Source organism: Nicotiana tomentosiformis, chromosome 6 (genome assembly GCF_000390325.3).
Source record: "Nicotiana tomentosiformis chromosome 6, ASM39032v3, whole genome shotgun sequence".
NCBI classification, from domain to species: Eukaryota; Viridiplantae; Streptophyta; class Magnoliopsida; order Solanales; family Solanaceae; genus Nicotiana; species Nicotiana tomentosiformis.
Genome location: NC_090817.1, coordinates 65188642 through 65200035, shown reverse-complemented (window position 1 = coordinate 65200035; position 11394 = coordinate 65188642). Strand labels below are relative to the sequence as shown.

The 11394-nt window shown below is 37.5% G+C and overlaps 1 protein-coding gene across 5 annotated transcripts; it reads right to left on the bottom strand.

Moving 5' to 3' along the window:
• Window positions 1-2657: 2657 nt before the first annotated feature.
• LOC104100703 (heat stress transcription factor A-1-like) lies at window positions 2658-11072 on the bottom strand. Of its 5 annotated transcripts, XM_070177430.1 has the most exons (5): window positions 10711-11072; window positions 7921-9236; window positions 7681-7814; window positions 4216-4303; window positions 2658-2908 (listed from the first exon to the last, which is right to left on the bottom strand). In XM_070177430.1, exons 1-2 carry the CDS (start codon window positions 10924-10926, stop codon window positions 7995-7997), a joined length of 1458 nt encoding a protein of 485 aa, XP_070033531.1. In that variant the 5' UTR covers window positions 10927-11072; the 3' UTR covers window positions 2658-2908; window positions 4216-4303; window positions 7681-7814; window positions 7921-7994. The 5 variants fall into 5 exon arrangements, with proteins under 5 accessions (XP_070033531.1, XP_070033532.1, XP_070033534.1 ...); XM_070177431.1 differs by lacking the exon at window positions 4216-4303; XM_070177433.1 differs by lacking the exons at window positions 2658-2908; window positions 4216-4303 and adding an exon at window positions 6053-6288.
• Between the last annotated feature and the right edge of the window lie 322 nt (window positions 11073-11394).

Here is an 11394-nt window from a genome sequence, read left to right as displayed (position 1 = left end):
ATTTCCCCCACACAAGGTTAGACAAGTCACTTAAATCAAACATCGCTCAATCAATCGATAAAAATGCCTTTCCCTTGATTTTCCGACTCTGAACGGCTCAAATCTACCCAAAAATAATTACATACTATAAATATAACTATGAAAACTAATCTAAATAATGAAATTATGATTTTAGCAAGAATTGAAAAAATCATCCCAAAAAGTCGACCCGGGCCACGTATCCGAACCCGACCAAAATTATAAAATCCGAACACCCATTCGATATCGAGTCCAACTATACAAAAATTATTCAAATCCGTTCCTATTTCGCCTTTCAAAACTCAAGAATTCGGTCTAAGAACTCTACACCTTTTTCCCCAATTATTTTAACGCAAATCTTTAATTAAATGAAGAAATCGAAGATAGATTAGTGGAAATTAATCAAAAATGAGTTAAGAACTCTTACCCCAACAATCACTCTGAAAATCCCTCAAATTATTGCCTTAATCCAAGCTTGGAATGTTCAAAATGAAGAAAATCACGGAACCCTCGAATTTAAGGTTCTGCCCAGCCTTTTCACTCTTGCGGAAACTTAACCGCACCTGCGGTTCCGCTTTTGCGGAAAATATTCCACTTCTACGGACATACCTCAAGGCTCCCTTCGCTTCTGCGATCCCACCTCCGCATCTGCGCAATTGCAGGTGCGGAATTTCCATCGCACCTGCATAAACTCCCCCACTGGCCAACTCCGCTTCTGCGCCCATCACGCCGCATCTGCGACCACACAAGTACGGAAATTTCCTTGCACTTGCGACCTCTTCACACCCCCATCCTAGGTCGCTTATGCGCTCCAATGCTCACTTCTGTGAGCTCGCACCTGCGATCAGAATTACGCAGGTACGGTTGCACCAGAACTGGTGCACCTCCGCAATTCTCAACTCCCAACCTTGATCCGATAATCGTCCGAACTTCACACGAGGCCCCCGGGACGTCGACCAAATATACCAACAAGTCCTAAAACACGATATGAACTTAGTCGAGCCTTCAAATCACCTCAAACAACGCTAAAACCATGAATCGCATGTCGATACAAGCCTAATGAACTATGAACTTTTAATTTCCACATTCGATGCCGAAACTTATCAAATCATGTCCGATTGACCTCAAATTTTGCACAGAAGTCACAAATGACACCACAGACCTACCCGAACTCCTCGAACCCCAATCCAGGCCCGGTATCCACAAAGTCCACTCTCAGTCATACTTCTAAATTTCCAACTTTCGCCATTTCCAGCCTAATTCAACTACGAACCTCCAATTCATAATCCGGACGCGCTTCTAAGTCCAAAATCACCCAACAGAGCTAACGGAACCATTAAAACTCCATTCCGGAGTCTTCTATACATAAGTCAACATCCGGTCAACCTTTCAACTTAAGCATCCAAATTAGGGACTATGTGTCCAATTTTACTCTGAAATCAAAAACCAAACCTCCCGGCAAGTCAAGTACCCTCAGTATAACACTGAGAAGGAAATAATTAGAGGGGTCAGGACTAATACACTCAAAATGACCGGCTGTGTCGTTACATAATTAGCAAAAAGAAGATGGAATTATGTAAAAATTATATAAATTTCTTAGGAGTAGTGTTAGGGGATGGAAAAATTGAATTACAATCCCATATTCCCAAGAAAGCCTTAGAAATGCCAGACAAACTAGATAATATTAAAGAATTACAAAGGTTTCTAGGAATAGTAAATTATGCAAGGAACTTCATAAAAGATCTAGGCAAAATAGCAGGACCTTTATATGCTAAGACAGGTTCTACGGGACAAAAATATTTTAATACAGAAGATATTAAAACTAGTACAAAAAATTAAAGACAAAATAAAAAATATTCCTAATTTAAACATGCCATTAGAAACATACTATTTAATTATAGAAACAGATGGAAGTTTTGAAGGATAGGGAGCAATTATAAAAGCCAAACCCAATAAACATAGTGATAAAAGTGAAGAAAAAATATGTGCCTACCAAAGCGGTAAATATAAAGAAAAAAGGAATATGAGCAGTATAGATGCAGAAATATTAGCTGTAATCTATGGACTAAATAGTTTCAGACTATATATATTGAACTAACCAGACTAGTATGGGCAAAATATGGTTTGGAAAATATAAATTAAATATTTTTTCCGCCGTCAAATATGTCATTCAAAGTTCTAGTAGAATGTATAATAGATAGACCACAGAGATGCTTGATAGATAATTTATGGATATCATATAATAAAAAAGATACTAAATATTTTATAGCAGCTCTAAATGCTTTATGCCAATATTTTACAGATAAGAGCGAAGAGAAAAGATTTAAATATTATGTGGCAATACCTGGTAAGACGAATGGTATTTTTCAAACTTGGTTAGAAGTATTAGACTCTATAAAAGATTTAGAAAAAACTCTTTTTAAAGGGTTTAATGATTTTACTGAAGCATTAGATTATGCAAGGGGTATATTAGGACAAAATTATTATATTTCTCCAGCACCCAGAAAAAATCCCTCAATATAATATTAAAAAAAATACAGATAAAATAATGTCACGACCCAAAATCCAATTAGTCGTGATAGCACCTAAACCAACCCGCTATGTAAGCCAATTAGCAACAATCCAATTCAAAAGAGATCTACTGAGAAAAATATAGATAATATAACCGAACTTTTATACAAGGAATTTCCCAAGGGCTGGTAGTTTAAATACCGAGCTTCTGAGATTTAGAGTTTATAACGCTGATATGAAAGAAATATATCATATGTTTGAAATATACATGAGCAGATTTAAAATGTTAAAGCTACCAAGAACAAGAGGCAGCTATGACAGCAACGCAGGTACATCATCAATTCCAGCTCCCGCCATACACAACATCAGCATCAAAAATCTACACGCAAGGAGTAAAAGTGTAGTATGAGTACAACCGACCCCATGTACTCAATAAGTAACAAACCTAACCTTAGGTTGAAAGCAGTGACAAGCTTGGACAAAGGTCAGAGTCCAACACCAATAGTCAAGAGACATTCGTAACAATATAAGAAGAGCAGTATAAGTAACGACTCAAAAATATGATGCTCAACTCGTTCACAGTTACGGAAAATAGTCATGCTTTTCAGGTATAATAGTAAAACCCAAATCTTTCACCGAAATCACCAAAGTATGAGTAAGTCAGAAAAACTGTGATTTTTCCCAAAATCTTTCAACAATAAATAAGATGTTTCAGTATCAGATAGCATGAAGAAAGTACTTCTCTATGCCTACGTGTCAATGTGCACGTGAAGTCATGAATGTCACAAAACAGTGTAGCATGAGGAAATACATCTCTATGCATGTATGACAAGTATGCATGTCAAATGCAATGCATCACATCCAGCCCAGAGTACTCAATCTCACTGTCTCACACTCCTACTCATCACGCTCAATACTCAGCACACTCAGTCACTCAGCATTGTACAATACCCGCTGCGGCGTGCAACCCGATCCCGTCATGAATCAATAGTAATTGCGTTTACTATGGGTGTGCAGACTCCGGAGGGGCGAATCCAGCCCATGCGCTAATAAATCTTACTACGGCGCGCAGCCCGATCCCATCATGAGTCAATAATACTTGCTGCGACGTACAGCCGGATCCCATCATAAGTCAATAGTACATGATGCGGCGTGCAATTCTATCCCATCATGAGTCAATAGTGCCTACTGCGGCGTGCAGCCCGATCCCATCAATGTCACTCATAAACAGGCCATCGGCCTCACTCAGTCATTAATCTCTCAAGTCTCTCGGGCTCACAATGTCATGAAAATCAGCCCAAAAATGATGATATGATGTATTAATAAATGGCAACAGAGACTGAGATATGATATGCAAATAAATGAGTATGACTGCATATGTAACTGCAATTTAAGCAAATAACTCAACAACAGATATGACCTCAATGGGTCCCAACGGAATAAGCATATAGCCTAAACATTGTTTCTAACATGGATCTCAGCTCAATTACTCTAGCAAGTAAATTTTTCATGGATAAAGATAAGATTAGGTAACTACACAGTACCACAGGATCAACCGAATCATAATTCACACGATGCACGCCCACAAACCCATCACCTAGTATGTGAGTCACCTCAACTCCAAACACATAACACGTATATTTATGGGTTCAAACACTTAACACCAAGTTTAGAAGTGTTACTTACCTCGAACAAGCAAGATCCAATATCGAGCAAGCCACACAATACTCTAGAAATGCCACCTCGCACGCATAAACCTCCGAACGACTCAATACTAGCCAAAAGCAATACAAGAACATCAAATAATTCCAAAGGAAACAAACCCAATTGATAAAGGTCAAATCTTTAATCAAAATTCCAAAGTCAACAAAAAAGTCAAAACTGAGCCCGCACCTCAAAACCTGACAAAACTCACAAAATCTGACAACCCATTCAATTACGAGTCCAACCATACTAGTTTCACTCAAATCCGACTCTGAATCGATGATCAAAATTCGAAAATTCACTCTATGAAACTTTAGACAAAACCCCCAATTTCTCTTTTGAAATCATCAACCAAATGTAACGACCCGATCAGTCATTTTGAGCTCTAGAGCATTTTTTGGTAATTTGAGGCCTTGAGTAGCTTCCCTTCATATTTTATGACTTGTACGTGTGGTTGGAATTGAATTTCGGGAAGTTCAGAGTTATTTCGAAAAGAAGATTCTCAATTCGGAAGCTTTAAGTTGGAAGAGTTAACTAAGATTTGACTTTTGAGTAAACGACCTCGGAATTGAGATTTGAAGGTTCCAATAGGTTCATATGATGATTTCTTGCTTGGGCATATGTTCGTATTGAGTATCGGGTGGCCCGGGAGAATTTCGACGCCTATTATGGAACGTTGGCATTTCTGAAAGTTTAAGAATTTCTTATGTTTGAATTAAAATGAATTTTGGTGTTATCGATGTCCATTCGGGGTTCTGAGCCCTGAAATAGGTTTGTAATGTGATTTATTACTTGCACATAAAATTTGGCATCATTCCAGGATGTTTAAGCATAATTGGGACGCGTTCGTCGAATTTTAAAAATTTCTCAACCAATCCAAACTCAAATCGCAATAGCTATAACCCACTGGTAGAAAAGAAACCCTCCTCACAACATCATAAGGATCACACCTATGTAGATTACCCTGCAGGTTATAACCCACATGCTTAGCCTCAAACTGTCATCTCTCTATACCCTTTCACAGCCACAACTACTACGCAATCACTGAATCTTTCTGAGTCTAAACTCATCAATAAGACATGAGAATCTAATTCGTTCCATAATTTATCAACATGAAAGATTATTCAACACACTCATAACTCGAGACTATATGTCATATCAAGACAAAAATCAAGCACCCAATAGTCCTCTTTTACATCTCATGCAAACTCTTCTCGTCACATTCGAACTATCTAAAATAGCCCGTAGTCAGATCATACTCATCATTTAGTCATCCAACCACTCATCGAGCCACCAACTCCACTCATAGGGACACAACTGGACATAGAAGTCCAAAAGCACATGCTCACGCAACTGAAACTGTCGAGCCTAAGTTGCGATCCAAACCCAGCCTCAAGTCCTTTAGACTGGCCCATCACCAAAGCACAGGAAACACATCTCTCACCTCATCCATGGAATTCCACAAGCCGTCGATGTACAACTGATATTGAGCGCTCAAATGCGCATACGAGTGAGTAGAAGGAATTCAAAGAGATATGCTTCAAGCTTAATCAATGTCGCACGATAAGGAAAGAAAGATGGGAAGTTTATCCTAAATGCCTTGTAGCCTCTCGAAGATAGGTATGGAGGTCATCATACCAATCCGCAAGACTCTACTAGACACTTGCTCATGACTCGTAGAACCTATGAACCTAGAGCTCTGATACCAACTTGTCACAACCCAAAATCCAACTAGTCGTGATGGCACCTAACCCAACCCGCTAGGTAAGCCAATTAGCAGCTATCTAATTCAAAAGAGATCTACTGAGAGAAATACAGATAATTTAACTGAACTCTCATACAAGGAATTTCCCAAGGACTGGTAGTACAAATCATGAGCTTCTAAGATTTAGAGTTTACAAAGCTGATATGAAACAAATGCATCATCTGTTTGAAATATACATGAATAGATTTAAAATGCTAAAGCTACCAAGAACAAGAGGCAGCTATAAAAGGAACGCAGGTACATCTTCAATTCCAGCTCCTGCCATACACAACAACATCAACATCCCAAATCTGCACGCAAGGTGCAAAAATGTAGTATGAGTACAACCGATCCCATGTACTCAATAACTTACAGTGACGAGCTTGGACAAAGGTCAGAGTCCAACACCAATAGTCAATAATAATTTGTAACAATATAAGAAAAACAGTACATGTAATGACTCAAAAATATGATGCCCAGCTCGTTCACAGTTACGGAAAATAGTCATGCTTTTCAGGTATAACAGTAAAACCCAAATCTTTCACCGAAATTACCAAAGTATGAGTAAGTCAGAAAAAACTGTGATTTTTTCCAAAATCTATGTAAAAGAACATATATAGAGCTAACTAATAGTTTAATTGAAATAAAAATTAGTTCAAAAAAAGGTCAGAAGTACATGCAATTTCATTCCACTTGAGTTCAGAAAAGATACAAAATCTCTACCCATGAGTTGCCTACTTTACTCGCAAATACATGCAATCTCAGTTTCGATGAATACTAAGGATCTTGCATTCTGATGACAAGAATATTCACTTTTTTAATATGACCACAGAGGACATCAAGGACTTGAAAAGATTCCTAGAAAGCATCTCAAAACTACATGTTCTGACCATTACTTAAAGAATACAATTTGAAGGAAGAAAAGAGATCATGAAAGACATAGAGTTTTCTCCTACTTCAACAATAACCAATAACCAATAATCAGTTACAAGAATACATAGCTTAGAATTCCTTTTTTTTTCTTTTCTATTCTTCTATTATAAAGTAACACCCTTAGGCCATAACTGGTTTTGGCATCACCTTATCTCCCTCAGCTTTCCATACAAATATTAGACACCTATTAGCTCCACTCTCACTTCTATTTCAGACTAGTGGATAACCAGATACATTTTCTACAAAGTATTAACACATGGCAAAGTATTTCCATCAAATACAACCAATAAGTAAGCAGTAATTTGCTAAATCTTCTTCTCTCTAACTCAAAAAATTTAACACTGAAAAACAAACAGATTCTCAGATGTAGAAATAAAAAATATAAAGAAATAAATATGAGAATGAAATAGCAGAAATGAAAAAACAGAGATAACAATTTGTAGTTGGTGGCTACAATCGGGATTGAACTGGAACAGAAAATACTTTAGGCAGAGCAGGTTTTTCTTTTCTTAACAGATAAAAGAAAATTTGTAGCAACAAAAGGTACCGCTCCAATTTCTATTCTACCAGTACAGAACATCAACCTGCCAAAACCATACAAACACGATGAACAACTTAAGCCCTCACTCTCTTCAAGCTTACCACTGGTTTTAGCAGTTGTGCAAAAAGCAAAATTACAATATTACAAAGATTAAAACATACGGGGTAAGACTAAACCGAAGAATTGAAGGCCCTGTAAGGAATTGGAGAAATACTGAAAGCCGACTCACCTCGAGTCAGTCAGACATCCATATAATGCAGAATGAGGAGATAAAAACGGAAGTGAAAATTCCTCTTTGTTGAGTTATGCAAAAAATATTGGCATATGCCAGAATTGGAAAACATTGGTCTTAAAAAGCCATATCTGTGTGAAAATCAAAAGGAAAAAAAAAAAAAGGAATCATAAGAGTTCTGCAACAATTTGTCAAAGCGATAAGCTCATCATAGTGAATAAGGAAAGAAAACTCTACCTTTGATGTTTTCGGGATTCAAATAAAATTCTCGATTTCATCCACTGAGAACCTGATGCAAGGAGCCCCATCTGTTAAGTAAGATAACTCAAATGCTTCTTTTTATCGAAAGCACTCTCTTGAATTCCTGGAACATCCTCTTCCTTCGCTAAACCATCTTCTAATGCTAGAGAACCAATCTCATGCTTATCCCCAGTGAGAGGGCTTGTAGAAAGAATGTGATCCCAGAAAATGTCATTAATGCCTGGAAGCTTAGGCATCTCGTCAAAAAAGACATCAATATCAGTATCTGTGGAAAATCTATCAGGGACAACTGATGTTACACCATCCACAATGCCTTGCATTCTGTCAATGTCTGGCAAATCCCCAGTTCCCGACCGCTTAAGGTCAGTTATTCCAAAATTGTCCAGTATATTTATCCCATGTCCTTCTGAAACTTCAGGCAGAACATGGTCTATCTGAAAGTTAAGTGCATTTAAACCAGGAAAGTGAGGGACTTTGGCTTCCCCAGGAATCAGACTAGGGGAATATTGGATCTCAGGAATGGCAGATAAATTTGAGTTGAATGGAAATCCTGAATCCGACGTCAGATGAGATTGTGAAGAAGTTGGCAGTTGTGGAAGGGTAACCCCAGAAATATGACTGCATATACCAGCACTGTCTAATGTATTTTCGAAAGCATGGCCATGACTAGTCAAAAAACCATTTGTATTCTTAACTTTGGTTTCCAGCCTACCAGATGCATTAGTTTTCAGGATCTTCTGCAGCAATGCTTTTGCTGCCTCATTCATTAAAGGCTGGTAACGGACTATCTGCCTGTCATGCAAAGTACTGACAGGCTTGCCTGCATAAATTTCTTCTTCCTGGTTGGGAAATCTCCTCTTCTTTTTCATCCCATGAATGCGCCTGTTACCTTCATTGGGTTGATGAATAAGCTCGGCTATAAAGCCAGGGCTCTGCAAGGCCTTAGCAAGGAATGACATGGTTTGCTGTTCTCTTTGCTCCATTAAATGAAGACGCTGCCCAACATTCTCTAAGCAGTGGTCTGTTGCCTGCTGCTGCTGTTTCAACTTGACTAGCTCCTCCATATGAATACTTTTATCTCTTTTAAGCCTTTCAACCTCTTCTTCTATTCCAAACTTCCCAACTTCAACACAAGATTCAACAGATACACTTTGCACTTGGGAGGCGGTGTCCTGATGGACCTGCATTTGAGATGGTTTTCGCCTACTTATGGTCTTCAACAGGTGTTTGTGGCCTCTAAGGAATCCCTCATTTGCAAATTCCCAGCAGTCTGGATCAACCTTCCTGTAACCCTGGTTGATGAAAGGGCAGAGCAAATTGTAAAAAAGGATTAAGGTTGCCCAATATATACAAAGAGTACTTATAACCAAAACACAAAGATAACAGCGAGTGACAAAACTGTATAAACTGCAATACACAAGAAAATTATTCCCTCATCGTGATTAAAAGAGACTCCCATCTCCCATCGTCCCATCATCGATTTATTGCTTTGAACCTTGAAACATGGAAAAAATGGTTAAAATGTCACATGGTTACACTACATGTGATGCCTTGAAATCAGTAATAATGCAGACATGATTAGCAATGATCAGAATGTTAGGATTAGAGATTCTTAGGAACAGAATCATGTGACAAACAAATAAGAGGAGGTTAGTGAGTGGCAAACGGGATTGAGCAGGAGAGCAAGATTAGCGACCGGGTAAAGTTCCCTTTATTGTAGGGTAACTTTTATACCATGGAGGTGGGGCAGTAGGTGGCGAGACCTGGGGGGTTAATGTGTGCCGGATAGGATAGAGGGGAGAGATAGAAATAGCAAAGGGGAAAAGATCACCCCTTTACCTCATGGCACACTTTTTGACCCACCTTTACCGTGGAATACAGTTATACCATGAGAAAGAATGATAAGCCCCTAAACAAAGCTTCCCAAAACACACCAAACACTGAAATTAATTTAAAACAAACGCTGCCCCTAAACATAAACTTGAGATTAAATCAGGTTTATCAACTCTACAACTGCTTCTTGAATTAAAGTAACAGTCCTCAATTTGCTATATCCCTGATGAGACCCTACCAAATAATTTTCTAATAAAAAGGGAATAAGCTTTCAAATCAAAGTGTTTACTGATATTTTAGCACCAAAGACAACTTCTGATTTGATTTAAACAAGCGTGTGGCTTGTGCATATGGGATCAGAGAGCTTCTCATTAACTCTTAATAAAAAATCAAACTGCCAAGCTGAATTGAAGGAAGGACAAGTACCCCATTGAACTGAATCCATTCAATAATATTCTGAAAATAATGTACTAAATCAGATGAAACTTCATATTATATTCCAATTAGAGAGAAAGTTTTGCCTATTTGCTCGAGTTTGCTGCATCTTTCCAACTCAATGTACTACTTATATACAATCAATTTCAAATAGAATACTTGTAAATTTTTTTAGAAGAGGATATAAAGAAATAGAAAACAAATAAGCGTATATCATAGTGACAGCTAGAAACACAAGCGACCTAAGTAAAAACATTTAAAACAATGAGCAGAGAAAATCTATACATACTCAGAAACATAACGATATTTTTAAAAAAGCAACAATCTTATGTGCCTCAATCCAAATTGGCGAATTTCAGAAACAAATTCAATATTAGAAAAAATGTTTTTCTTATAGGGTTTAAGCAAATTGTTGCAGACACCAACCTCACAAGCAAACGCATAAACCGAAATAGTGGAATAAAGAGCGAAAAAACAAAGAGGAATTTTAATACTTACATAAGTATTCAACTGCCTAACAAAGCTGGAGAAATTATTGTGCTTAAAATACTTGGGCAAAATATCTCTCGAAAACTCCAGCACGTTCCAGACGACGAAGCTGTTATTACTCTTACTCCAAGACACCACTGAATCGGTCGACAAATCGTCCACCATCTCATACGTCTTGCACAGAAAAGGCGGTGGCGAATTTCCTATCTCATGAATTGCTTCCATTTTTGGCCACTCAAAATCGGGCGCCGATCTTCTGAAGGTACTCTGGGATTCTATATTCAGAAGCACGAGTTACAGACAAGACACAAGAAAATTTCGAGGAGGCGGTGAGAGAATATGTTATTGGGAAAAGGCAGATGAAGAGACAGAAGCAGACTCAAAGAATAAATGTACCATTTGAAAAAAATAAAAAATAAAAAACAAATCCCATAAATAAATATATGTACCAACTGTGCACTCACCCTACTATAGCAACGCAGATATTTTGGCAAGAGTCAGTTTTGTTTGCAGGCAAGTTTTCCAGAGTTAAGTAATAAATTACGCTTTAATAAGTATAATATAAAAATTAATGATACATAAATTATTTTTTCTCAATTACTAATTTGACGTATTAAAATTAGTATATAATGTATAATTCGAAAATATGTTTTTATTAGCTTTTAAATAGAATAAAAAGTTTTTTAATTGTTA

Coding starts and splice junctions, on each gene's coding strand:
- LOC104100703 (XM_070177430.1), bottom strand. CDS start 10,926: ATGGAAGCAATTCATGAGATAGGAAATTCGCCACCGCCTTTTCTGTGC. Junction 9,237..10,710: donor TTAGGCAGTTGAATACTTAT/GTAAGTATTAAA, acceptor TTCATCAACCAG/GGTTACAGGAAGGTTGATCC.